The following is a 27,120-nucleotide window of genomic DNA, read 5'->3' as shown; positions in this document are numbered from 1 at the left end:
ACTGAGGAAGCAGAGAGGTCTCTCTCTTGCAGATTCCCCAGACCTTCCCAGTCCCAGCTCACACACTCCATTCATCAGACCACGGTGCTGATCCGGCTTGGCTTGGCCTTGGGGTTTGCAGTGGGTGGGTTGGCCGTGCCGGGGGGGCCCAGAGGCGTGCAGTGGGCCATGGGGGGAGGTGGGTGGCAGGGGCGAGTGTGGGGTGTGGGGTGAGGGTGGGGGCAGGGGGTGGGTAGGAGGGGTGGGGTGGGATAGGTGAGTGCGGTGACAATGGTGACTGGGGGTGGTGGGGGTGGGAGTAGGAGCCCCCTGGTGGCCGAGATCCAGGGCCCCCAGTGGCCCCCGCTGCTGGCATCATCTGTGGGTGGTGGCTGAAGATGAAGTGCTTGGGGCCCTGTTTGTGGGCTGGAGGGTGCTGGGGGGCAGGACTGTACAGGGGCAAGGGGGAGGTGGGCTGGTGCAGGGGGTGGCGGCCATGTGGAGCAAACTGAGGGTGTCCTCCGGCCCCCCGTCTGGGGAGCTCTGCCTGGCCGGCCCAAGGTATAGTGCTGGGGGCCTGGGACTGGGCCATGGGCATGGAAGTGGCGATGCGGCCCCACAGGAGGAGCTGAAGCGGGAGGTGGTGGAATGGAGCCCAGCTGCGGCAGGGGCGGGGGCTGCTGAGGCGGTGGGGGGAGAGGGGGTTGCTGGGGTGGCAGGTAGGGCGGCGGGGCCGGGCCTGGTCCTTGGCAATACTGGGCATGCAGGGCCTGGAGCTTGGACTGCCCATCAGGCAGCACCCCCAGGCCACCGTGGCTGTGACCGTGGTGGTGGTGGTGGTGGTGGTGGTGGGTGGAAGAAGCAGATGAAGAGGAGGCAGAGGCCTGGCCTGTTGGTGGCGGTGGCATCTGGAAGGGCCCCTTGCCACGCTTGCTTCCAAATAGGGAGCCCAGGAAGGATGAGGAGTTGGAGACGGGCCTCTGGCTCTTGTACTCCTCTGGCGGCGGGGGTGGGGGTGGAGGTGGCATCCTCTGGTGAGGGCGTGGACTGCTAATAACAGACCCCTGGAAGGGGGGAGGGGTGGAAGTCAGGCCGGTCTAGATGTCCTAAACCCCCAACCCTAAGCCCCAACCCCCTGATCCCTGGGGGCTGGAGAGACAGGACCCCCCTCCATGGCATAATGGAAACCAAGTCACAGTCCTGTACTTGTACATGGAGCGCCCCCAGCTTGCAGAGCTCTGCTGTCACATCCACTATCTCATCTGAGCTTCAGCTGGGAGAGGAAGATTTAGCAGTACCTCCTCCTCATCCCCATTTTGCAGGCAGGGAGCATGTTAGGCCCAGAGAGACAGAGTGACTTGGTCAGGCTCAAAGAGCAGGACTTGGAAGTAAGAGCTTCTCTCGGCCCAACTCCAAGAGCATCACTACTTGGAGTCGGCCCTGGGGTTGAGAGGGGGCTCGGGAGAGTGGAAGACAGACTGAGAGACAGGCAGAGTGAGGACAGACAGAGTTGAGGACAGATTGAGAGAGTGGTTGGCTGGGAGAGGCAGCCGCAGGGTTCTCGGCAGGGAAGAGGGGAAAGCAACAGGTCCCCTCCTCCTCTGGGGCGCCAGGGTGGCAGGGCAGGGCTCATGCAGAGAGTGGGGCAGGAGCTGGCACTTACTTCGATGGTGCTGTCCAGCGATCCCACGCTGTTACGCCGCCCCCGCTTCCCTGCGCCCACAAGCAAGGAGCCCAGCGTCAGAGCAGCAACCCCCCCTCCCCACCCGGCTGGGCTCCAGAGCTGGGCACCAGGTCTGGGCCCCTCCCAGGGACAGACACCCCTATTCCCTTTCCCCCGTTGGAGAGGGGGAGGTCGGGAGGAGGAGAGGTAGAGAAGGAGGAGTGAGAGGAGGAAAAGATGGAGGAGGAGGAGGAAAGGTGGTGCCTGAGAGACAGAAGAGGAAAGAGAGGAGAGGTGGAGCAGCAAAAGAGAAGGGCTGAGACTGTGGCCCCATTCGCACTCCCTGGCCCAAACCCTGGGCTCCGCCTGTGCTGACCCAGCTCCCAGGTCCCCTGTGGCATGGCACCTAGGACTCTGGATGAAGGCAGGATGCGTGCACGTGTGGTGAGTGCAAGGAAGGCTGGCAGTCAGTGATAGGAAGCGAAGAGGACACCCAGTCCCACAGCTCCCCAGCCAGGGCAGGGGCCCCAGGAGACTTGCCTGCATCTGAGAGGTCTCGCAGGGAACTGCTGAGTGCACCCCGCTTGAGCCCATCGCCTGCCCCATAAGTGTCCTCCAGGCTGCTTCGGGCCAGTGTGCCATTCACCGAGTCCTTGGCCCCTCCGGGCTGTGAGGTGTTAGGCCGCATCATACCTTTCTGCTTTTCCAGCTCCGCTGGGTGGCGGTGGGGGAGACAGGGGGCAAAGGTCAGGGACAGGAGTGAGAGGCCAGCTGACTGACCCCAGCCCTCTATGGGCCTTCCCCTTCCTCACCTGCTCTGTCCTCAGGCCTCCTGCTTCGCCCCCTGGACAGCCGTACCTCAGCTACATCTCCTCAGTGCTTTAGCGCCCAGCCCGTCTCGCACCATCTCTGGCTCCTCTTCCCTTGTTTCTCCCTCCCCTGTCTGGTCTCCCAAACCACCCCCACCTTTCCAAACAGAGCTTTACAGTGGCTGCTGTGTTCCCAGGAGGGGCAGGAAGGCCCTTCGAGCCTATGGCGAAGGACACTCATCCCAGAGCCCACTCCATTCTCAGATACCTTGCTCCAGAGCAGAGGGCTCCTGGAGGGACAGGAGTAGGAAACCAACGGAAATCAAATTCTCTATTATGTGCCAGCCGTGTGCTGGGTGCTATGCTTACTCAATCTCTCTCAATCCTTATACCAGTTCAGAGGTACGTATTAGCAGCCACAGAGAATCCGAGAAGTCACAGAGCTTGCCTAGGGCAAGTATGGAAGTGAGGTTGCTGACATTCTGGAAGCAGGTCTGCCTGAGTCCAGAGTCCATGTTCTCCGGCCTTACACTCCCACCTCCCTGCGGAGGTCACGGAGACTTCTGTCGATCACCCATCCCTCCTCCTGGCATGCTCACCCTCTCTCTGAATGTCCCCAGGGTCTCAAGGATCTGGTGAGCTGAATGAATGACCTTGCCTTGCTGAAAAGAACAGAAGACCCCAGAACTGTGAAGGCCTCACTGAGGAGCTGTCCACCACATCTCTTTCTCTGTCTGTTTGTCTATCTGCCTGCCTTTCTCATTAACACCATATTACTTAACCTGGAGAAAAGAACTTAGAGGACATTGGGAGGAATGAGATGCAATCACTATTTTCTATTATATATGATCAGAATGACTTGATGTGGCCCCTGAAGGCCAGGAGGATGGGTCATCAGGACTCAGTTCAGGAACGAGAATGTGGGGAGAGGAAAGGAGAGGCTGGGAAGGGGAGTAACATCAGTTGGACACTAACAATATTCAACACTCATGTCCTGTGAACATGTAGGACACATCCTCCGCCTTATCTCATTGAATCTACACAACTCTGTGACGATTTCACCACCCCAATTTCATGTATGAAGAAACTGGGGCTCAGAGAGTCAGGTACCTTTCCCCAGTTTACCCAGATAATAAGTAGCATACCTGGCATCTGAAACTAGAGTCCTACCTCCAATACCCTGCTTCTTCTCCCTGCTGCCTTTCAATAGAAGGAAGTGCTGGCTCATAATTAGGGCTTGAAATAATAATGAGGTTGAGAGGTAATGAGCCTCTTGTCACTGAAGGTATTCAAGCAGAGGCTGAAGGGTTCCTGGAATGAGGGTAGGAAGTTTGGACAAGCTAACCCCCAACTCTGAGTTTCTCAGAAGATAAGATTCTTAGTGTCTGCAAGGCAATGTATTAGGAGTCGGGGAAGGAGATGTGGCTGGGTTACTCACACTCCACACGGTATTTCTCCATCTCCTGCACCTCAGCGATGGATTCTCGGAGGTCAGATGTGAAGCGCAGCCGGTCCTGGAGGCTGGGGGCATTGAAGATGATGAGGACTTTGCGCTCCCCACCAGGTACTGCAGACAGCAACTTGATCCCAAACTGGTAATCTGTGGGGAAGGGGAAGGTCAGGCAACTCTGAGGCAAGGTGGCTCATAGGTGAAATAACTTTTCTCATGTCCATCTCTGACCCCGCCTCTTCTCTGCATGAGCATCATCAGCGGGCCCCCTTTGCTTCAAAGCCCCCAGACTCCTGGTAGTCATGGTACTCCCTATGCCCCAGGATGGAAAGCCAGGCTGAACTCTGGCTGTTCTCTAGAACCCCTTCCTTCACCCCTCTGGCACTACTCACATTGCTTCTGCTGCCCAGAAGCCACCCATCAAAGCTCCTCTGGCTTAGTCATTCAATGTGTGGCGTGATCACCATCACTTAAGCCCATCAGAAAACATACATGCTGCAGTTCTCTGCAAGATTATGAGCTCCCCAGGGCACAGACCCAAGTCATACTCCACCCTGGCCTGCCTTCCATCCTGGGACCAAGGAAGTGCTTTGGAGACCTCAGCCTTGTTGTAAAGGATTCCCCAAACTGGAGGCTGGTGTGGAGGAAGGATGAGCATGAGGGCCATGGCAAAGACTCTTGGGATGCTGGGATCCAAGAAGGGACTCACATGAATTCTGGAAGAGCTGCATCTGCATTTCCACGAGGGGAAAGGACTGACGGAAACTGTATGTCACCAAGATCTTCTTCTTCTGGAAAATTTTGGTGACCTTTGGCAGGGGTGGGAAAAAGACAAGAGGCAGGGTTTGGGGTGGGGAATTTCCCATGGCACCTATTGCTTGTTACTGCCTATCCCATACCCCCCATACCACCACTAACAGACATACACACACAAACACACATACCCGCGAGCTGGGGAGAACTGAAGCTTGGTGGAGCAGAACAGGGGAGACGGGAGAAAAATGCAAGTTCCTGATATAATCACGATGTGCAACAGGCATTCACAATTTTTATAGGAACTAACTGAATGCTGCTCTCCCCAGGAAGCCTCTTCTAATACCGCACATAGAGTCCCCCTCCCACCATTTTCTGAGCTTCTAGAGTGCTAGTTCAGTGCCTTTCGCCATTAGGCTTGAAAGTGCTATGAGTGTGTGATTGCTGGACTGGAAACACCAAGAGGAGTCTGGTTCTCGTCTATCTTGCCCACCTGGGCCAGACCCAGTGCACATTGGAAATCTTCAATAAACCAATGTGCAGAGTTAATGAGTCTTCTTCTCAACAACCCAAGGTCTTTATCAAGTACTCGGGTGTTCTAGACTCAGCTAACATGAGTTGGAAACATCTCAGACCATCTGCAAGTGGCATTTAAAAGCACATTATTTGATTTCAGGATGGTTACGGTACACACTTATGCAAAGCATCTTTTTAGCCCTTTGGATTGTGAGAGAACAAGGACTGAGTCTCCCTCATCTCTGGGAACCCAGTGCCTAGTATGGGGCTGGGCATCCACAGGTGTCAGTGCACGATGGATGGTGAAACATTTACTCAATACCCATGTGGGCGAGGCCCTCCTCTGGGTTAGGCTAGTCCACATCTGACGTGTTATTTCACCCCCATGACAACCCTGAGCTGGGGATTAGCTCCACTTCACAGAAGAGGAAATAAAACCTCAGAGAGGGTACCGGAGGAGCTTCATCTAAAGCAGCAATTCTCAACTAGAGGTGACTTTGCCCCCTGGAGGACATTTTTAGTTTGAGTGCTACTGCTATCTAGTAGGTAGAAACCAGGGGTGCCGCTAAACATGCTACAACGCACAGGACAGCTCTCACACAGAGCATCCCACATCCACCCCAGATGTCAATAGTCCCGAGGCTGAGAGACCTGCTCTAAAAGAGAGAACATCAAGGGAGGACAGGTCACTGTCCTCAAACCCCTGAGGAGCTGTCTAAGAGTAGGGGGAGAACATTCATTCTCTGGGATCCCGAGGGTTGAGTCAAGATTATTGTAGGAAACCCATTGGGAGACAGATTCTAGCAGTCAGAGCTGTCCAAACAGAAAACTGGCTCCCTTGGAGAAAGACAGCCTTCTTCGCCGCACTCATGCAAGCAGAAGACCACGCGGGAATCTGGCTCTTGCCTGGGACAAGAGGTTGGACAGGACCCTGAAGTCTCCTTCCCATCTGCAGAGTCCTAAGAGTCCCAGTTCTAAAAGACATATGTCTACACTGGTGATAAGCTCAGTTTTAAGAATTACTTCAAGCATCCCAACCACCAACCTACTGAGCTATTAAGGTGGGCGTGGACTTTTTCTACCACTTCCCAGATTGTAAGCCTGTTATCTGCCTTGGTCCTCATCTTTTCTGTCCGCCTGTGGCTGTCACTACCTCCAAATGGATCCTCCAAATGGTGAAGTAAAGGAGGGGCAGAGGCACCCAGATCACATGGCAGAACTACTTACCCACCACACCTCCACCCACCAATGGTAATGGTTTATACCCCACCCAGAGTCCAAGCTCACCACTTCCCTCCTTCTCCTCCCCTCAATGCGCATACCACAAGGAGATCGTTGAAGAGGAAGACCTCCCGCTGATGCAACCCTAGCCTCTGTGGGCGGTTTGGATCTGGCACCTCATAGAGCTGGCAGCAGCAAACCAGTCGACGGTGAGGAAGAGATAGGACCTAAATAGGGATGAAGAAATAGGTGTCCGCAAGGCCAGCCCACCAGCTTCAGGCATCTTAACATTAACTGCAAGAGTAAGTTCACTTCTGGTATATATCACTGTCACTCTGATACAAGGAATCTAAGCAACTAAGCCAAGGCTTATCTTTGTCCCTGCAGCTCCCTCTGTCTGGAATGCTTTCCTTGCTCAGCTCCCTATGGCCACATTCTACCACTCCTCCAAACCCCAGTTCCAGTGTTCTCTTTTCCAAAAAGCCATTCCTAATCTCACTGGGCTGAAAATGTGGCTTCGGTCATCAGCTAACTATTATCTTGACTGCTCACTTGGGATGGACCAGCCAAACCAGAGGTGAGAAGCATTTAATATTTACACAGCATCCACGATGTGCCTTGCCATGCACCAGATCCATTCCCACAGAGCATCCCACTCAAGCTGCCCCACCACTCCTGAGGAATACATCACCACCCACTCCATTCGGCAGTTGAGGGGAGCCTGGGGCTCAGAGGGGCATGGACTCACCTCCCCAACCTTGTCCCTTCTTCAGCCTCCCAAGGCACTTACCGGTTTCTTGCCTACAATCATGCGTTCCACAGCCTGCACCTGGGACACATGGTCATCGTTGGTCCGCAGTTCGCGTCCCTGGATGCGCTGGTAAATGCCCACTAGGAGGTCTCGGGGGATGTCTTCACCGTTGTCAACCCCTGGTGGAAGGAATACACGGGAATATATAGTATACATGTGGGGAGTGGGTGGCAAGGATTCTCCACAACCCTCCATACCCAGGCGTGGGCTGTAACAATGGCCAGGACTGGAGGGAACAGCCACCCTTGGTCCCTTGGCCAGGATCAGGCCAGCAGAGTCAGTTGCTTTCTTCCCCAGGATGGGAATTTTGTCTAACAACTCAGAGCACAGTGTGATTAAAACAATGACACTCTTTTTGGCCTTTCTAACTAACAAAAATAATGTTAAATGATAATATCCAGTGTTAGTAAGAGTTCATGGAAGCAGGCATATATACTAACATAACTGTTTTGGAGGGTAATTTGGCAAGCCTAACTATTCAGTGATTCCTCTTCTAGGAACCCACTGTAAGGAATTACTCAGAAATATGTGCAAAGATATATGTATAAGTACAGCTTATGATAAAATTTTCAAACAATCTAAGTTCTAACAGCCAAGGAATACTGAAATAAAGCTGAATATATCCATTTCATAAAATAATTTATAGCTGTTAAAAATTTGATATTTATTTTAAAAAATCATAAGAAAATTCCTATAGCAAGTGAAAAAAAAGCAAGATAATAAATTGCTTGTACAACCTGATCTTAACTGTATAGTTACACTTGTTGCTGTTGTTTAGTCACTGCTGCTGCTGCTGCTAAGTCGCTTCAGTTGTGTCCGACTCTGTGCAACCCCATAGACAGCAGCCCACCAGGCTCCCCCGTTCCTGGGATTCTCCAGGCAAGAACACCAGAGTGGGTTGCCATTTCCTTCTCCAGTGCATGAAAGTGAAAAGTGAAAGTGAAGTCGCTCAGTCGTGTCCGACTCTTAGCGACCCCATGGACTGCAGCCTACCAGGCTCCTCGGTCCATGGGATTTGCCAGGCAAGAGTACTGGAGTGGGGTGCCATTGCCTTCTCCCTGTTTAGTCACTAAGTCAAATAAATGGAGAGATATTCCATTTTCATGAATTGTTGTTGCTGTTACTGTTAATTCTCTAAGTTGTGTCTCATTCTTTCACAACTCCATGGACTGTAGCCCACCAGGTTCCTCTGTCCGTGGGGTTCTCCAAGCAAGAATACTGGAGTGTGTTGCCAGTTCCTTCTCCAGATGATCTTCCCAACTCAGTGATCAAACCTGAATCTCCTGCATTACAGGCAGATTCTTTTCCACTGAGCCACTGGGGGAGCCCATAGTTACATGTGCATGGGATAAAAAGACTAGAATACACCAAAATATCAACCATGGTTGCCTCTAGGGGACAGAATTTTGGATGGTTAAAATTTTTAATAACTTCTATATTTCTAAAATTTTTGGAATGAACAGGAATTCTCATTTGCTTATTTGTTTAATAATTTGAGGGTGAAGATATACACATATACAATATATGTGTAATGTACAATATATGTACAGATATAAATATATACATTGTACATATACAATATGTGTACATATATAAATATATACATTGTACATATACAATATATGTGTACACATATAAAATATGTATACACACGTACATATACACACATATACACATACACACAGACAAGGAGGGGAGAGGGAGAATGGATGAAATGAGTGAACGAACGAACAAATGACTAATGGCAGGATCCTGGCAGAGAGCTCCAGATGGCCTCTGGTCTGTCTAACTCCCTCCTTTGAAGTCTACCATCCTTCTGATTGTCTGCTGAGCAAAACCCACTCACTCCTCTAACAAAAATCTTCTGCTACAGAAAATGTTTTCTCCTTAGGAAATGCCAAGCTTCCTCCCTGGACACCAGGTACTAAATGAACAGCCTTCGTCACACCGCCTTTTTACCTCAGCAATCAGACAGCTTAAGAGCCCAAAGATGCAAACGCCTAAGTCAGCAAATCTGTCTTGTCTGTTTGTTTTTCCTCAATTATACTTCCCTCTTTCGTTTCTGTTTAAATAATCCTAACATCTGTGCCATTTCTAGCAGGCTGCTCTTTGGTGAGAGGCAGGGCTTGACATCAATACAATAAACCAAGAAAAAAAAGTCAAGGGGACACCTTTCATCTGGCACATCAAGGCCCCTGGAAACTGGTTCTAACTGACCTTCCTAACTAGATTGTCCACCTCCTCTCGATTGTTCTCCAAACAACTTTGTTTTCCTACCTCTGTGCCTGTTATTCTTACTGCTAGGTAAGCCTCCTCTATCACTGTTTGGTCATATTATCCCTCTTCCCTGAGCTCTGAATATACTTTTGGCCTGTCTGACATCACAGTTTGTTTCCCATCTTGTGCTGGGTATCTGGTACTACAAGTCAGTTTCTCGCGCACAAACTGGGAGCCCTCTTGGGGCAGGGACTGTGGCAGATGCCCCTCCATGGTCCTTAGCACCTATCACAGGGACTGGCACACATGAGGCACTCAGTGTCAACTGCCTGGCTGGCTGATTGATGAATGAATAAATGAATGCTGAGTGGAGGAAAGGGCACCTAAAATAAATAAGTCTTTACGGGCAAACAAGGGAGGGAAACAGGGAGCAATGAGTGAATTAGTGTAAGTTCCATAAAAGTCATGGATTTTACCTCCCATTCAGGACCTCCTGTTTAGTCAATATTCAGTGTGGGAATGAATGGACAGACAAATGACCATTTGAGTGATTTAATAAGAAAATGCTGTGGGAACAGCTAGCCTTGGCAGAAAGTGAGGTTAAATTTTCAGGGAGTAGATGTGATCTCCCTCTTCCTTCCCACCCCTGCCACCTGGCCCACTTTCCCTTCCCAGGTGAAAGACAGGAAAAGCTGATGGGAAGCTCTGGGGTCACCTCTCAGGTTCTTGATGAAGTCATCTAGTTTCATCTTGCGTTCAGCCTTGACGCTGGGACTGTACATGTCAGTATTGAGGAGGATGATGGCAAAAGCAAGGATGAAAATGGTGTCTGGATTCCGGAACTGGCGCACGAGGGCTGGGTTACACACACAGTACCTCTGGCTGCAGGGCAGGAGGGGTCAAGACCAGGGTCAGGCACCAGTAATTTCCACCTACCCACCATCCTCCCATCTGGGACCACCAATTCTCTCCTCCAAGACATACTCCCAAACCCTTTGGGTCTCTCCTCTTTCTTCAGACTTTCCTCAAGATTAGCATATAAAAATCACAACAGCTACCTTTCATGGAGCTTTGCCAGGGGATTTATGTATGTCATCTCCTGTAATCCCATCATAGTTTTGCAGCCCCATTTTACAGATGAAGTGACTGAAGCCCAAAGCAGCCTTCAGTGTCTAGGATAATAGAGCTGATCAATGGTGAAACCAGGGTGAAAATCCAGATCTTTCTGACTACAAAGCAAATCCTCCCATGTTAGAAAACAAGTTCCCAGTAACTCTTCTATTTCTCTTCTAAATACCCCCAAAGTGGTGGAGTCAGGGCTTACAACCAGGTCTGATGCCTGGTCCCTGCAGCATTCATGGAGGAAGATAATAGTTAAGAGCATGGGTCATGGAATCAGACACATGAGTTGAAATTCTGGTTCCACTGCTTATTCACCATATGACTCTGGGCAAGTTACTCAGCCTCACTAAACTTCTGATTTCTCATCTGCAAAGTGAGAATAATAAGAGAAGCACCTACCTCACCAGGTTGTTGGGAATATTCACTGAAATAATCATGTAAAGTGTCCAGCTCAGTAACCCAATCAATACCTGATGAGTATGGTATCCACTTAGGGAACATGAGTTGTTGTTGCTGATGCTGTTGTCACTTATTAGATGCCCATGTCCCAGATGCTAAGCTGGATACTTTAGGCACATTACCTCTGATCATCCAACTGCCTTGCAATATAGGATTTATAATTTCCAGTTTCTAGTTCAGAAAGTATGAGGCTCAGAGAGATGACTCATAGACCCATCCTACACTGGCCCCCAAAGCAGAGAAAGGCAGCTTTAGTACTGGGAAGTGGGCACACCTGAAGGCTTCGATGAGTCGTTCCACTTTCTGGGCCTCACCCTGAACCCGGATGTGGGATTGGAACTTCCGGAGTGCGTCATCCAAATCCATGGAGGAGAAGTCCATTTCATCCACCACACAGCTGAGGAGCAGAAAAGGGGGTGTGGCACTCTCAATTCCTCTGCAAAGAACCTCTGACCCACCCTGACCTGCTCCAATGAACCAAATCCCCCACTGATAGACTTCCAAAATCTGAACCTGTGGCCCAAGCAAGTACTTATGAGGACGAAAGCGGAAGTCGCTCAGTCATGTCTGACTCTTTGCGACCCCATGGACTATACATCCATGGAATTCTCCAGGCCAGAATACTGGAGTGGGTAGTTGTCCCCTTCTCCAGGGGATCTTCCCAACCCAAGGATCGAACCCAGGTCTCCCACATTGCAGGCAGATTCTTTACCAGCTGAGCCACCAGGGAAGCCCAAATGAGGATAGAATGTTTGAAAAGGAACCCATCTCAGAAAATCCAGGCAAGATACATGGTTGCTAAGGGTCTGTTCCATCAACCCACTGATATCAGGGATGGGAAAACTGAGGCTCAAAGCAGGTCATAGGACAATCATGCCTTGCCTGGGGCCACCCAGAAGACGTTAGGACTCTCCTCGCCAAGAGAGATCAGATCTCTTTAGGGTGGAGAGGTATGGGAGCAGGAAGGTCTATTCATCCTGTTTTGCAAAGTTTATCCCCCTCCTGCCCTCCTTTTCCAGGAACCCCTGGCCTAGTCTGCCCCAGCCTGGGGTCCTCACTCCAACACATCTCTGTTGAACTGCTTCTGCCGGTTCCCTAGGAATTCCCCTATCATCTGCCGGCTCAGGCCTTTCCGTTCCAGGATGAAGTGAGCCACTCCCACCGGCGTGTCTGACAGGAAGCCCCGCTCAATCAGATACTGGATACCCTTCTCTGGCTTCCTGCAGAAAGAGGGGAGGAAGATGAGATGACAATCCTCCTGGAACTCTGTCCCCTGCCCTGTATCTTGAGCTAATTTTGGGCCCAACCATGGCCTCAGAGAGCCAAGAAGGTCCACTCCCTTCATGTGGTCCACTCACTTCATGGTACACATAAGAAAACTGAGGCCCAAGGGAAAGAAGCCACTTTCCCATTTCACAAAGCTTCAGAAATTCCAAGGTATCTTCAACTCAACTTCCTCCTTCACTGGAGCCACATTCCAGTTGAAAGAAAATTAAGATCTCATGAGAGCCTGTTCTGTGCCAGGAGCTTTAATATTCTCCACAGGCACTGAGGAGTCCTGGGAGAAGGCCTGAGTTCCAGGCTAAGTCCTTCTCTCCGAGTCACAGACCCTTGGAGTAGGAAAGTAGTAAAAAGATTACTTTTTCCACATCCCACTCAGGAGGCACCACCAAGCCTCTGTGAGTGTTTCTATAGATCAGTTGCTCCCTACTTTCCATATCTGGGTCTGAGCTATCCCATATTCAGAACCCCAGAGCCTTAGGACCTCATGAGGCTAGAATTTGGGAGACTTTGGTGCCACAGATGGAGTCTCAGATCCATTACTTACCATGTATGAACTGGAACAATTCCCTTTAGTTCTCCAAGCCTCAGTTCCTTCTCTATAAGATAGGGACACAACTACCCACCTTGCTGAGTTATCTAAATACAGATGGCCATGTTTAATAGGCTATAAAGATGTAAGGCATTTGTTTTCTAATCAAATGTCACACTCGCATTCCACTGCTAAGCAGCTGGCCCAAGACCAGGTACCTAGAAAGAACTCAGTTCTGGTCACTGACTAGTCCAGCACAGCACCCTACCCCCAACACCTCAAACATCCATACACTGCTAGTTAATTGACAGAGACACTGAAGCCCAAGGAAGGGACACACCTGGCTCAGAGCTACCCAGTGAGTCTGGCCCAAGTCTCCTGTTTCTGAGAGCAGGGTTCTTCATATACAACATTGGCTATCCCAAAGGGATAGCCTAACCAAAGAGGGAAGGTGGGAGACCCAAGGTTCAGAATCCATCCTATATAGAGAGAACTAGGGCCAGAGAGGAAAGCATCTCACACAAGACGACACAGTCAGAAGCAGAACCAGGACCGCAACTGCCTCTCATGGGTGTAGGGGCAGCTTTCCATTCTTGTCACCCTATTGCCAATTCTATTCCCTGAACAGCTAGAGAGAAATGCCATCCACAAAATGGCGGCAGCAGGATCGCTGCTTCCAGGAGTCTAAGTGCCTGCAGCAGGGTCGGTAGGGGCGACAAGGTGGGAATGGGAACACGTACTTATTGAACAGGTTGAGGCCAATTCGGTAGTGCCGCCTCTGCACCACATCGTTGTTGAAGGCTGGCGAGTCCCAGCTGTGCCTGGTCTCCCGCTGGTAGGTCTGCTTGCACAGGCCGGTGGCTGGAGGCTCCCTCAGGCTGTCCCGCGAAGAGGAGCCAGAGCTGCAGTTGATGGTCTCGTTGGAATTGCTGGAGCTCTCAAGGCTCTCGTTATCTCCACCATCAGAGTTCTCGCCTGCTGCCTCGCACTTCCCCAACCTCCGACCCCCAGCCACACCACTGGGCCCAGTGCCACTGTTGGGGGCTGGTGGTAGGGGCCCTGGCGGGGCTGGGGCTGGGCCCTCTGGGGCCGGGTAGTGGCGGTGTGGGATTGGGGCCCTGCCTGGTGGCCCCTTGTGCTTCAGGGTCCCATGGGGGCTACAGCCATCAGCCTCATACACGAGCTGACGGTGGACAGAGCCGCGATCTGAGCGGTCACTCAGGTCCACGGAGCTGTCACTGGGAGGTTCAATGGTAAGCAGGGGCAGGTGGGCAGCCCGCAGCCGGAAATCCCGACATTCCAAGCACCCAGGACCCCTGCGAGTGCCTTCCTCACGGCTACCATCTTCCCGGGACCCTGCTGGCACTGGTGGAGGAACTGGAGGGAGAGGGGCTGGTGCCCAGAACTCAGGTCTGCCCTGGGCAGGGGGCTCTGTGCTAGGCAGTCGTTCAGGGGATGGTGGGGGAACTGGGTCATCCAAGTAGAGGGGAAGGTCACTGAAGGATGTGGCCGAGCTGTCCTCTTGCTGTTCCTTTGACTCTCGCTTCTCCAGCTGGGCTGACCCTGGTTCCTCAGACATGGGCCCCGATGGGTGGCAGTTCAAGGCCTCGTCAATGGATTCAGCCAGAGACTTTACCTGAGGTGGAGGGGAAGGGGGAGGAGGGGAAAGGAGAAAAAGGAGGGAAAGATGAAGGACAGTGGGATGGTGAAAGGGTGGGAATGAGGGAGGGAGGGAGGGGAAAAAAAGGGGCGGGGGGATCTTCCTGGTGGGGCAGCCAGAAAAGTGCTTCCCCTCCCCTACCTCCCCAGATTCTCTGCAGGACATAACTCCCAGGGAGCCATTGTGAGCTCACAGGAACTGGAACTTATGCCCACAAGTTCCCTTCTCAGACATCCCAATACCTTCTTCACGTCCATATAGACCCAAGCCAAATGCCGCCTCCTCACTAATCCCAAGCCACATTCCTGCCTCTGCCTTCCCTTAGGGTAAACCAAAATCCCAGCTGCCTCTGGGCTCCCAAAGCCCTCTGTCTGGTTCTCTTAGGAAATCCATGATATTTAGCCTTGAGAATCTGGACCGAAGCTGGCCTCACTCTGGTATCTAGCCTCCCAACTGGTCCCTAATGATCCCCACCTCCTGCTATTCACACCCTCATGTACCATAGTGTCCCAGGGTCGGTCTGTTGGACCGGCAGCATCTGGCAAATGTGATGGGATGTCACTTCTGAGATTAGGTTAGGAAAGACTGCAGCTTCTATCCTGAGTACTCTCACTCGCTTATGCTCCCTCTCTCAGATCCCTCGCTCTGGGGGAAGCCACACTGTGAGCAGTCCTATAGAGAGGTCCATGTGGTAAGGCCCTGAGTCTTCCTGCCAAGAGCCAAACGAGTGAGCTTGGAAGTAGACCCATCAACCCTGGTCAAGCCTTTAGAGACTACAGTCCCACCCTATAACTTGATCACAGCCTCATGAGAGACCCTATGCGAGAGCCACCAGTCAAGCCACCCCAAGACTCCTGGCCCTCAGAAACTATATGGGATGATAGCTGTTTGTTGTTTAAGCTCAGTCTTTACATTCAGTTTTAAGCTACTAAATTTTGGGATCATTTGCTATGCAGCAATAGATACTTCCCCATTAGACTTGAATAGCACTGAGAGGTGGGCCCAGGCCTGGATCCTGAATCTCCCCACCAGACTATGAGGCCAGTACTTGAGGGATGGGTCCAGGCTGGCTTTCTCTCTTTTTAGCTCAGCTTGACACACTGATTGACACAGAAGAGGTGTTCAATGAAATGTGTCATATGAATGCATAAATGAGTGATTTAGATCTTCTCTTTAATACTTCTTTCCTGTCTTCTACCTGCCTCCTCTCCCAACCCCATCACTAACTCCAGGGAAGCATGACCAAGCTTAGGGCAGGGCCAGATCACAGAGGTTAGAGCAGAATGATTTCTTCTCTTATACACTTTCATTTATTCATTCAACAATTTTTACCAAATATCTTTTTGGTTTTAGGAAGGAAACTAACATGTACTTAGCAATGCCATATACTAGGTGCTTTCAGATATATTATCGAGTTGAACTCAACCTTCCAAACAGCTCTAAAAAGATGGTTTTAGCTTCATGTTATTGATCATGTTTCAGTGGAGTTAAACAGTTTACCCATGGTCACATAGCTGGGAAATGCCAGAACTGGGATTTGTACCTGATCAGCTGCGCTGACACACTCCAAGCCTAGAATGATCTCCCACCACTATCACTGCCACTTACATTCCCACCCTTCCCTGCTTTTCCTGATGCAATGCTTATGCAAGAAACACCCTTCTGACTATCTCTAACTTGCTAACTCTTCGCTGCCTGCTTAGGCCCAGCTCCAGTGCTGTTTTCTCAAAGAAGCCTGCTCTCGTCCTCCCAGAAGAAAATTTCCTCTCCCTCCTCTGGGTTCCCACAGCACTATATGGGATCTCTTCTCACGGCTCTGAGCACACTCTTTCAGGAAACAGTCCTGTGCACATGTGCCTGCTATTTCCTGCTTGCTTGGGGAGATTCTTGAGAAAAAGAATCCTGGCCAATTCACCTGTCTCCCCCACAGTGCCCAGCACAGAGCCTGGTCCATGATCGTGTGGTGTAAGGGAAAGCTTTGGAACCAGACAGAGCTGAGTCCTGATCCAATTTGGAAAAGTCACTTCACCTCTCAGGGTTGTGGAGCCTCAATTTCCTCCTCTGTAAAACCAGGATAGCACCCCCAGTCTCGAAGGCCATTTTGAGGCATATAGAGGACCTGATATAAAGTAGGAGCTGTTAGTTAGGCCTTGATCTGATAGTGGCTCATGTTCCAGACTGAGAACTTGCTTGTTTGAACAATATAATTTTTCTCTTGCCAATCCTTTCTCATCACCCTCACGGTCCCTACTCAGATGGTAGCTGTTTATTGTTCTCAAAACAACAACTTGTTGGGCAACTTCCTTGAAGTACAGGTAAAAGGTTGTAGTAGTAGCCAGAGCATGGAGATGGAGAGGAAAGGCCCTTTTCAGGGATGCTGACCTGTTTGGAGAAGGAGTCCTCAAGCTCCGTGATGTCGTTAGAAAACTCTCCAGATGTGGTGACGGAGCTTCCCCCACCATCGATGCCCCCTCCGCAGGAGCCGCCATATGGGAGCCCCCGTTCAAGCCGGTGGCTCCGGGCCCCAGCCATGGCACCCTCGTCCAGCGAGGCAGGCTTGCCCTCGAAGTACGCAGGGTTCTGTGCCTTCTCATACTCCTCAAAGGAGAACTGCATTCGCATGTTGGAAAGGATGATGCGGCGGGACATGCGACTCTCTGAAGCTGAGCTGCGGAGCCGCTCAAAGTTCTTGTTCATGCGGTACTGGCGGAAGGCCGTCTGGATGGTCCTGGCGGCCCTGCGGCTCAGGAAGGAGCCCCCATACTTCCTCTCCAGCATTTCCACCTGGCAGGGGAAGGTGGAGGGGAACAAAGTCAGAAACTCACAACAGCCTCCTTATCTCCCTGGGCCTCAGCCGCACCACCAACCGAGTCATAGCTAACTGCTTACAGCTGCCTGGACGCACCAGGCTGGGGTCTGTGTGGTGTTCTCACTTTAAAATCAGATAGCACATGTCACACGGGACTGAATTGTGGTTTTCTTTTTTTTTTATTTACAAAAAGTAGGTGTTCACTATTTAAAAAGAAAAGAAACAGAGAAGCTAAAACAGGAAAGAAACGAAGACATAAATTGAAGGCAAGAAGGAGAAAAAGAAGAGAGAGAAAGAGAGAGGAAGGAAGGGAAAAAGGGAAGGAGGGAAGGAAGGGAGGAAGGAAAGAAAGTTGCTTCACCTAAACTCCCAACACCCAGGCATAATCATAATTACATTTTGGGATATATCTTTCCAGTTTTCTTACTTCTGTACAGAGTATTTTGTGCCCCCCTTTTGGCTAAACAATCTCTTGTGTGATACATGTGATGTACTGGAAAACAGAGTTGTGAATTTGTCAACTTACATGTGTGTTTCTTCCCTTACACTTAGATTATTGAGGACTTGGCCTTTTTTCTCCACTTCTCCAGTGCCCAGCATGGAGCTCACTAAATGTTTGCTGAGTTAATATCAGAGTCAGTGAATGGATGGTGAATGGGTCAGTGAGGTCCCAGTCAGGTGAAGGGTTCTTCTTCCATTCCAGTCTCACCATCCCTCCCTGGACACCACCTTTGAGCACCACATTCCAATCTCTCCCCTGGTCCTCTCACCCCCCCATCCCCACCGGCACCCCCACCCCTGACCAGAGCATCTCTTGGGTACCTTCTTGTCCTGCAGGTCTGTGGAGAGTTCATAGCTGTCCGACAGGGCCTTTGAACGCTTTATCTCCTCCTCCTCCTGCTTCCTCAGGGCAACGCTGGCTGGCTGGAGGCGCGCCCGCTGAGCCCAGGGAAGGCCCACCCCAGCAGGGGGGCCCCCCATGTGGCTGCTGGTGGGGGGAAGCTGGCTCAGCCGGTAGGGGGGTTGGCTCCCAGGACTATCAACCGCTGTGCTCAGGTCACTGCCTGGGGCATCACCCTCCACACTGTGGGGATGAGATAAGATGAGCCAGGATGTGGGAACAGGAGACAGGCCTGCTGGGCCAGACTGAGAGTGGGTGGACCAGATCCCTTCCCACAGCACCATCCTCCCCAGCCTCACAGATACAGAGACCCCAGTACTTAAAGGCCAGAGGAGAGCCCTACCCCCAAAGTGTTCTTATTCCCCTCATAGTCCTATCCCTTCCCCTTCAGCCCTGTCCCCTCACAGCTCCATCCTCAAATGCCCTCTCCCCCCTCACAGACCCCCACCCCATCACACCTCCATCCTTTCAGACTCCTTTCCCTCCAGCCGGGTCTTCTCACTGTCTTGTCCCAAGTCCTACTCTACCCTTAGAGCCTGGTCCCTTCATGGCCAGGTCCCCTCACAGCTTTATCCTCAGACCCGTTTCCTTCCACTCCTACCCCTCAAGTTCCTTTTTCTAATCATCTTAGCCCCTAACAGCTCTGTCCCCAAATCCCTCCTCCCCTGAGGGACCAGTTCCCTTATATCCCCACCCCCTCAGACCTCTTCCCCTCCCAGCCTGATCCCCAGCACCATCCCAGATCAGCTCTGTCCCTAGACCTGAGCCTACTCCTCTCCCCTGCTCACCCAGCCCTGCCCCAGACAGCCCCACCTCTGCCCCCAGAGGCCAGGCTCCAGGCCTGGCCAGTTTTCAGCGTTCCCTGGCTGCCAGGCTGAGGGCTCAGTGGCAGTGGGAGGCGCCTCCCACCAGCATTCTCACAGGTAAAGAGCTGCCCTGCGGGGCAACTTCCTTCTTCTCCTCATGGCCTCCTCTGCTCAGCTCAGGGGAGGGGAACAAGGGCGAAGAGTGGTAGGAGCGGGGCACTGGGTCTTGCCTGCCCTGGTTACCCAGAGCTGTTGTTCTGCCAGACCTGCTCCCACGGTGCCATGGCAACCAGGCTGCCAGGGAACTCAGGTGGCGACAGAGCCCAGTGCCCTGAGCCCAGGCAGGCACGGTGAGAAGCCACAGAGATGGGAACAATGGAGGGGGTTTGGGAGGGGGGACAGGCAAGGAGAGGCATGGAGGGGGTTGTGGGGGGAATGGGTATGGCTGAGGCCCAGAGAGTGGTCTGGTTTGGGCAGGCACTGGAGCTCTTGACCAGCGAAAGGGTTAAGGGGCCACTCCCTGGCCCCTACCTGACAGAGGGCAGGGCACAGGACCAGAATGGGGGGCAAGCTGGGGTGGGTGTTGGGAGGCTCCCAGCCATTTCAGGAGTTAGAGCTACAATGGTCTCGCCAGCCTGACAGAAGAACACTTTGGGCTGGGGGCTTAGGGGCTGGGGGCGGTGGGGTACAACGTTGGTGCTGGCTCAGCGCTAATGAGGGTTCCTGCCCTCTGCTCATCCCTGACCCTTCCAACTGTTAATCTTCAACACTGTCAGGAGCAAAGTGGAAACAGACTGAGCGGCTGCCCTGAACCCCAAATGCTCTCTCCTCCCGGGCCTCTGGGGCCTGTGAAGTCCCCCTTCATGGGTCAGAGCCAGCCCAGTGCCCCCCAGGCATCTAAGATGCACCTCTCTCCCCCTCAGGACTGCAGGATCCCACCCACCAGCGTCTCAAACCTCTCCCCTCTCAGCACATGCCTCCCAGTTTTGATCAACTTTGTTCACGAACCATCCATGGTTCCCACTTGCATTCCTCCAATTTAAAAGAGAGAGAGAGAGATAACCCAAGTCCTTGTTGTGGCGTTTGAGGCTCCAAGACACAGTAGCTAATGTTTTGTTGTTGTTCCGTTGCTCAGTCGTGCCCAACTTTTTGCGATCCCATGGACTGCAGCACACCAGGCTTCCCTGTCCTTCACTATTTCCCAGACTTTGCTCAAACTCATTTTCATTGAGTCGGTGATGCCATCCAACCATCTCATCCTCTGTTGTTTAGTAAGGCACTATTCTTGTGCTTAGTCACTCAGTCGTGTCTGACTCTTTGCAATGCTATGGACTGTAGCCCGCCAGGCTCCTCTCTCCATGGGATTCTCCAGGCAAGTATACTGGAGTGGGTTGCCATTTCCTCCTCCAGGAGATCTGCCCCAGCCAGGGATCGAACCCAGGTCTCCCACATTGCAGGCAAATTCTTTACCGTCTGAGCCACCAAGGCTACTATTCTTACTGCTTCACACTTAATAACTTGCTTACTCTTCAAAACAACCCTATGAGGTAGGTATTATTAATCATCTTCATTTTATACATAAAAAAACTGAGGCCCAGAAAGGTTAATAACATATCTATGGTCACACAGCTATTAATGATAGAGTCAGGATTCAAATCCAGGCAGTCTGACTCCAGAATTCACACTCTTAAACATTAAGCCACACTGCAGAGTTGGCTACCAGCCCCCCACCCCATCCACTCTTCCCTCCAACCTTGCCCAAATCCTGTTTCTCCCCAATACTCCCATTGTCCTTTCCACCTTCCCAACTGCTCATACAGTACTTTCCACCTGGAATGCTGTCCCTATCATCTTCTGCCACCTGCAATCTGAGAACCCCCCCTACACACCCTAGTTCCATCAAAAGTTAGGTCATATGCCACCACTAAGAAGCCCTCCTGAAGCCTGCCTCCAGCCAGAAATGATGGCTGATCCTGTTCAGGGCTCCCACACACAGCACATGTCTGTCCTTCTTTTTATGTAGCAGGTTAGCTTTGGCAAAGCGTGACAGCTATTTGTGTTCCTGACTCCCAGAATCCCAGCACAGGAAGAGAGTTTGGTAATCTCCCTGCTAGGAGAGAGCATGAGGCCTGGAACAGAGTAGGTGCTCAGTAAAAGCTTCTGGAGGGAGGAAGTCAGTAAATGAGCTCTGGTGGCTGGGCTAATAAATCCTCTCACCTGATCTCTGACCTCAACTCCAGTCTCCTCTTCCCAATCCATTCTCCATTCTGTGGCTAGAGAGAGCTTTCCAAAGTAGACATCTGACCATGTTGCTCCCCTAAAACCCTTCCATGGCTTCTCATAACTCATTCAACAAATGACAATTGAGCCTTTTCTACATGCCAGGAACAGCGCTAGGTGCTGGAAATATAATCATAAGCAAGACGTGTGAGTTTTGTTCCCTCAGGGAGGTGACATTCTAGTGGGAGAAGAAGATATAAATATATACTATCATTTCAGGCAGGGAGAAGTGCTAGGAAGGAAAATACAGCAGGGTGATAAAAGGTGCTGTTTTAGATGTGGTAGTCAGAGAAGGGCTTTTTGAATAAATGGCTTATAATCAGAGAAGTGAGAGAGCGAGCTGTGTGGTTATCTGAGGAAAGAGCAGTCCAGACAGAGGGTAGAGCCAGTGCCAAGGCCCTGAGGTAGCACTGTGCCTGGCATGTTTGAGGAACAGCCAGAAGGCCGGTGTAGCTAGGGCAGAGTCAACAAGGGGAAATGAGATCAGAGAGGCAACGGGAGCCAAAAAGTGAAGGGCACTGAACCTACGATAAAGACATTGGTATTTGCTATGATTGCGATGAGCAGAGAAGGGACATGATCTAACTTATGTTTTACAGGAATCATCATCCATAGGATAACCTCTAGCTTCCTCACCTCACCATAACCCCACCTTCCTCCTTCCTCACCATGACCATGGATGGTTCTCCTGACCAGACCTCTGCCTCACACACCCTCTGCCCCTTTACCCCAACCTGGCGACCTCCTGCTCTCTTCAACATTTAGCTAAGGTGTGACCTTCCATGTCTTCCTGAGCCCTTCACGCAGGATGGCTTACAGGCCCCTCTTCTGTGCTGCCATAGGGCCCTATAGTCAACTATATCCCTAGAGCAAGGGCATTAACTGGCTCATTGTGTGGGTGTGTGCTTAATCATATCCAACTCTTTGCAACCCCATGGGCTGTAGCCCACCAGGCTCCTCTGTCCATGGGATTTCCCAAGCAAGAATTCTGGGGTGGGTTGCCATGCCCTCCTCCAGGGGATCTTCCTGACCCAGGGATCAAACCTGCATCTCTTTTGTCTTCTGCACTGGCAGGTGGGTTCTTTACCATTAGTGCCACCTGGGAAGCCCCTTGAAAGCTTACAATTTACTGAGGCAGGCACCAGTAGCCCCATTTTATAGAGGAGAACACTGAGGCAAGAGGTCACGTAAACTTGCTCGAGGTCACACAGGATGCAAATCCAGAGCCCGGGCTGCCTTCTCATGACATCATGTTGCCTCTCCCTACTTCGGGCCCCGCGCTGCCCCTGGCTTTCAACTCAGTGGCAGTTCTCCCCTCGAGAGCTCTCTCTTCTGCTTTGGTTGCAAAGGTAATAGTGACAGGGAGGTCAAGCTGTCAACACAGCCTCCTAAAAAGGACAGAGATTGAAGGCATCTTACAGATTGCTGATGGAGTGGGACCTGGGGATGTGGGATCCCTTAACTCAGAACCCCCAGAACACCAAGGAACATGCTAATAATGTGGAGAAATCTCTCTTACCCAGACTCATATTCTCTCTGTGTGTCTCTCACTCACACACACATATGCACACGCACACACACACACATACACACACAGAACATGTTGTGCAGTAAGAAGCTGGGTGGACCTAGGTTCAGGTCCTGATGGCCATCCACCCGCTGTGTGAGCCTGGGTGTCTCTTTATCTCTATGCACCTCAGTTTCTCATCTTCGTGGAGCTCAAAATGCTATTCCCTCTTTGGATTCCTGGACTTCAGAAAGGCTATGGGAGATGTACCTCTCCCCAGATTCCTCCCAGCCAGGAGCAGGAGCAAAGGAAACACACACACACATATACTTGTGCATTACACAAACAACCACAGTATAAAGCTGCAAGTTCTCAGGGCTGGGGAACGAAGGAAGTGCTGGGGGAGCTCAGGAGAAATTTTTCTTGCTGGGGAGGGGGCCAGGGGCTAAGCAGAATAAAAATAAACTCTCACTTACAGTGCAACTTCCCTGTGTCAGGCATTTTCTGCATGTATTTTAACTGCATGGCAAATGGGAAAGAAGAATTAGGATTTCGATTTTGCGGGTGAGGAGAAGGCTCCGAGGGGGAAATTTAGGCCAAAGGTCTCAGGACTAGCAAGTGGCAGAACAGGAATTCAGAGCCCAGAGCCTTTGCTAGTTCCCCTGCTGCCTTGAAGGCTTCCTGAGGTGGGTGGAGTGGGGGAGCTACGGAATAGGGCCTTGCCTAGAAGGAGTCGGTAGAGATGAGGCATGAAGGACCCTGGGAGCCAAGGCACTATGATGGGGAGAAGTGCGGCAGGATGGGCTGTAGGGATTCGGGGTAACATGCCCATGGCAGGGGCACTGACCCACTCTGGCTGCTGCCCCTAATGGGAGGTCTCTCTCCCTCCTTCTCTTTATTGGCACTGCCCAGAGCCAGGCAGCCAGCAGGGATGGAATCAGGATGCAGTTGCCATGGAAATGAATGGGGGCTGTTGCTATGGATACCATAAGATGAGGGTAAGAGGAAGCTAGGGATGCTGAGGACTATCCCCATGACAACTTGGGCTGAAGTGGGGGACCGGAAGTTAGAGACAAGAAAACAAGACAAGGAGGTCAGCACACCTAGATGAGGAAAGAAACGCTGGGCTCTGGAGGAAGACTGGGCAAGGAGACCAGACCCAGCAGGGGCTGGGGGCAGAGGGGCGGAGGGACTGCAGTCACCTCCCTCTCCCCTGACAGCTTTTCAGCAAGCTGTTTCTGCTGCCCAATCCCAGCGCCATGGAGACTCCAAACCTGAGGCCAGCCCGGCTTGGTACAGGGACTTGCAGGGAAGGGAGAAGCCATCGCAAGGGCTCATTGGGTACCCAGCAGGCAACGTAGGCTTGGGAGCACAGAGATCAGGTTTGAATTTCAGCTCTGCTTCCTTTGCAGCCCTAAAAATAATAGCTGTCATTTACTGAGGACCTACTTTTAGCTAGGCCCAGCAACTCCGCAAGGTCTGGGTTGTTTCCCTGGAAGGGGATAATAGAGATGAAGAAACTGAGATGCAGAGAGATGAAGTCATTTGCCCAAAGTCTCAATGGTCAGCAGTGCAGGAGCCAGGAGTCAAATCATCAGTCATGCCTGTACCCACCAGCCCAGCACTGAGCAGCCCCTCTGGAGCCATTCTCCAGCATCCTGTGCTTTCACACAGTGGCACACAGAGGGCCAGACGCTGAGTAAATATTTGTGGAGTGTTTGAGTGAGAAAGTGACCCAGCAGAAAGCAGGAAAGACTGAGATTAAATGGAAGAAATGCCTTTGAGAGCAATGACTCACTGGTTTGCCTGGCCAAGGGTAGAAGATGCTCAGAACTGGCATGGACTTTTTGAACTGTCTAATTCCAGAGATCCAAATTAAGGCTCACAAAGTCAAAGTGACTTGCTTGCTCAGGGTCACACAGGATGAGAACCCCAATTCCCTATCTTCTGGGCCAGCGTCCCACTTGCAGCTTTTTAGCTGAATCCGTCTAGTTCCCACCCCACCCCCAGCCCCGTGAAGCTCCTAGATGTTGGCGACAGCAGGCCCCTTGCACTTCCCAGGCTACAGCGAGCTGATCCATAGTGCCATGCCTGCGCCCAGTCTCTTAGCTTCTTCTGCCCATGGTGTCCTCCCTCTCTCCTCCATCTGCAACCTTCGCTGATCTGGCTGAGCTCATCTCATCCTGTGGCGCCCTGAGCAGGCCAGCCCCACTGGGAAGTTGGTTCTGACTCACTCCCACTCCCCACAGACCCTGACAGGATCAGACACCATCCCTTTATGTTTTGTGCACACTCATGTCACAGGCCATGTTTGTCACTGGCTAACTTGAGATTCTCTGTTGAAGTGTTCATTGCCTACACTGCTCCTGCTTCCCATGGGCAGTGGCCTGGTGTGATTTACTGCTGTGGACCCTCCCTATGCCCAGGCCAATGCCCCCCAGCTACCTTCGTCCCCTAAGACCAGAGCAGGCAGCCATGTGTGTGTGACCATCTAGCTTGACAACTGCCAACCTAAAAGCCACAGCCCCACATGCTCAAAAGCCACTGAAACATATTCTTATGATTATCTCCACCTGGGACACACAGAGAGTATGCAGGCACAGAAATTTGCCACCTCACACACTCAGAATCCCTCACACCCAGCCTCATACAATCACATTCCCTCAGATACACAACAGTGTACAACCTCTCATCCTTCTCTCACCTGCTGGCCTCATGCATACATGTGCACAGGCACACACTTTCCCCTTACAATTGATAGAAACCTTCCCCATTCCCATACCATAGGCCCTCACCCACTTCAGTTGCCTACACAGGAGTCTATACCCCCATATCTCCCATGATAGCCATCTGATCTTCAGTTGAGCCCCTGTGCCCCTCAACTTTCATCTCCAATCAAATGAAGGGTAAAGTGGTCTCTCCCTCCACAGCCAAAGGTCACCTAGACTCACACAACCAGCTTGAACAGAGCAATCTACGTACCATTCCCCAATACAACCCTGGAGCTCTCCACCAGGTTTTGGTCCATGCTGTACCTGACTCTCTAATGCCTCCTCACCTCTCAAACCATCTATTCAAACCCTTCCCAGCCTTCCACTCGTGCCCCTCTTCCTCCAGCAATCCTTGGACACCTCCCCCCACAAATGATCCTGACATCTCCCTCCTCTTTGGGCCAGGAACGTATTTTGCTCATCACTGAGGCCATATCTGCACAATCACTTCCGCCCTTCAGGAAAGTACCCTGCCTACTTTCCCAAAGGAATTTTCATCTCCCCTGAGAGATGGAGAACTTAAGGGGAACACAGTCACTGTCTTACTTTCGGTCTCTCGTGGTATTTAGCTTGAAGCCTTGCACACAGTAGGTATTTGAGCAATGTCTTCTGGAAGACTAAATAAAGGAGAGAGGAAGAGAGAGGGAGGGGCAGAGGGAGGGGAGAAATAAATGAGAATTTGAATGAGTGAGTGAGGAGCTGAGTTGAGTGCCTAAGTCAGTTAAGCAATGAGTGAAGAGTGAGGCGAGCCTCTGGAAAACTACTGGAGCATGTGAAGGGTATGTTGAAGGGAGGAGGGAAAGAAAGGAGAGGAGAGACTCTCACCTGGGCCTTAATCAAAACAGGAGCCACCAATCACTGTGCAGTTGCCAACCATGCATTAGACCCTATGCTGAGCCCCTTGCGTTTCTTCTTGCTAATCTTCATGACAACCCACAGAGGAAGATCTATTCTCACTATACTCAGGAAGAAAATGAAGCTTAAGGAGAAGAAAATATTTGCCCAAAGTTATACAGAGAGTAAGTGGCAGAACACAAGGTAAACTCAGATTTGTCTTAAAAAAAAAAAAAAAAGGCTCAGAAAGGGAAAGCAGGGGCAACGAGCCCACTTGGGAGTCTCCTGGCTTTGTGTTAGGAGTCTGTCTCCTAACACAGACTCATCATGGAAGGTGTAGGTCCTACAGCTCACAGACGACACCTTCTGCCTTCCTGCCAACAGCCTCTGGGGATTCTTAGAACCAGCCTCTGGCAGGTGCAGGAAATATTTAGGGTCATTGCATCTGGAGGCAGCGGCTTTCCCTCAGACTCGAAGATCCCTAAAGCTGTTGAATAGGAACCTTGAAAGTACAAAATCAAGGACTCGTAACATCACAGAATGTTAAAAGCATACCATCAGAATTTTTAAAATGGTAGAATCATGAAATCTTAAAACCACCGTATTATAGAATCCCCAAATCACAGCATCATAGAAACAGAAACGCATGGAATGTGTCACTGAATTATCCTCTCTTAAATTCATGTAATCATAGTTTCTTAAAATTGTACCATCTCAGATTCACAGAATGTCAGAGCTG

The 27,120-nt window shown here is 51.3% G+C and overlaps 1 protein-coding gene across 2 annotated transcripts in view; it reads right to left on the bottom strand.

The window, feature by feature from the left end:
- Positions 1-808: 808 nt before the first annotated feature.
- The window catches only part of LOC106503831 (IQ motif and SEC7 domain-containing protein 2), a gene marked incomplete at its 3' end in the record, with an annotated part of 41,272 nt that continues 14,960 nt past the window's right edge, over positions 809-27,120 (bottom strand). Inside the window, 13 exon segments of one of the 2 annotated variants that reach the window (XM_018044470.1) lie at positions 809-1,043; positions 1,643-1,692; positions 2,183-2,356; positions 3,890-4,051; positions 4,611-4,710; positions 6,493-6,618; positions 7,182-7,321; positions 10,135-10,301; positions 11,275-11,397; positions 12,059-12,220; positions 13,554-14,449; positions 16,856-17,257; positions 18,105-18,366. In XM_018044470.1, the coding sequence (XP_017899959.1) occupies positions 809-1,043; positions 1,643-1,692; positions 2,183-2,356; positions 3,890-4,051; positions 4,611-4,710; positions 6,493-6,618; positions 7,182-7,321; positions 10,135-10,301; positions 11,275-11,397; positions 12,059-12,220; positions 13,554-14,449; positions 16,856-17,257; positions 18,105-18,366 (2,999 nt within the window). 2 annotated transcript variants of the gene reach the window in all.

The sequence above is a fragment of the Capra hircus genome, unplaced genomic scaffold (assembly GCF_001704415.2).
Source record: "Capra hircus breed San Clemente unplaced genomic scaffold, ASM170441v1, whole genome shotgun sequence".
Lineage (NCBI taxonomy): Eukaryota > Metazoa > Chordata > Mammalia > Artiodactyla > Bovidae > Capra > Capra hircus.
The sequence above is the reverse complement of the archived record's forward strand: the minus strand, read 5'-3'. Positions and strand labels throughout refer to the sequence as shown.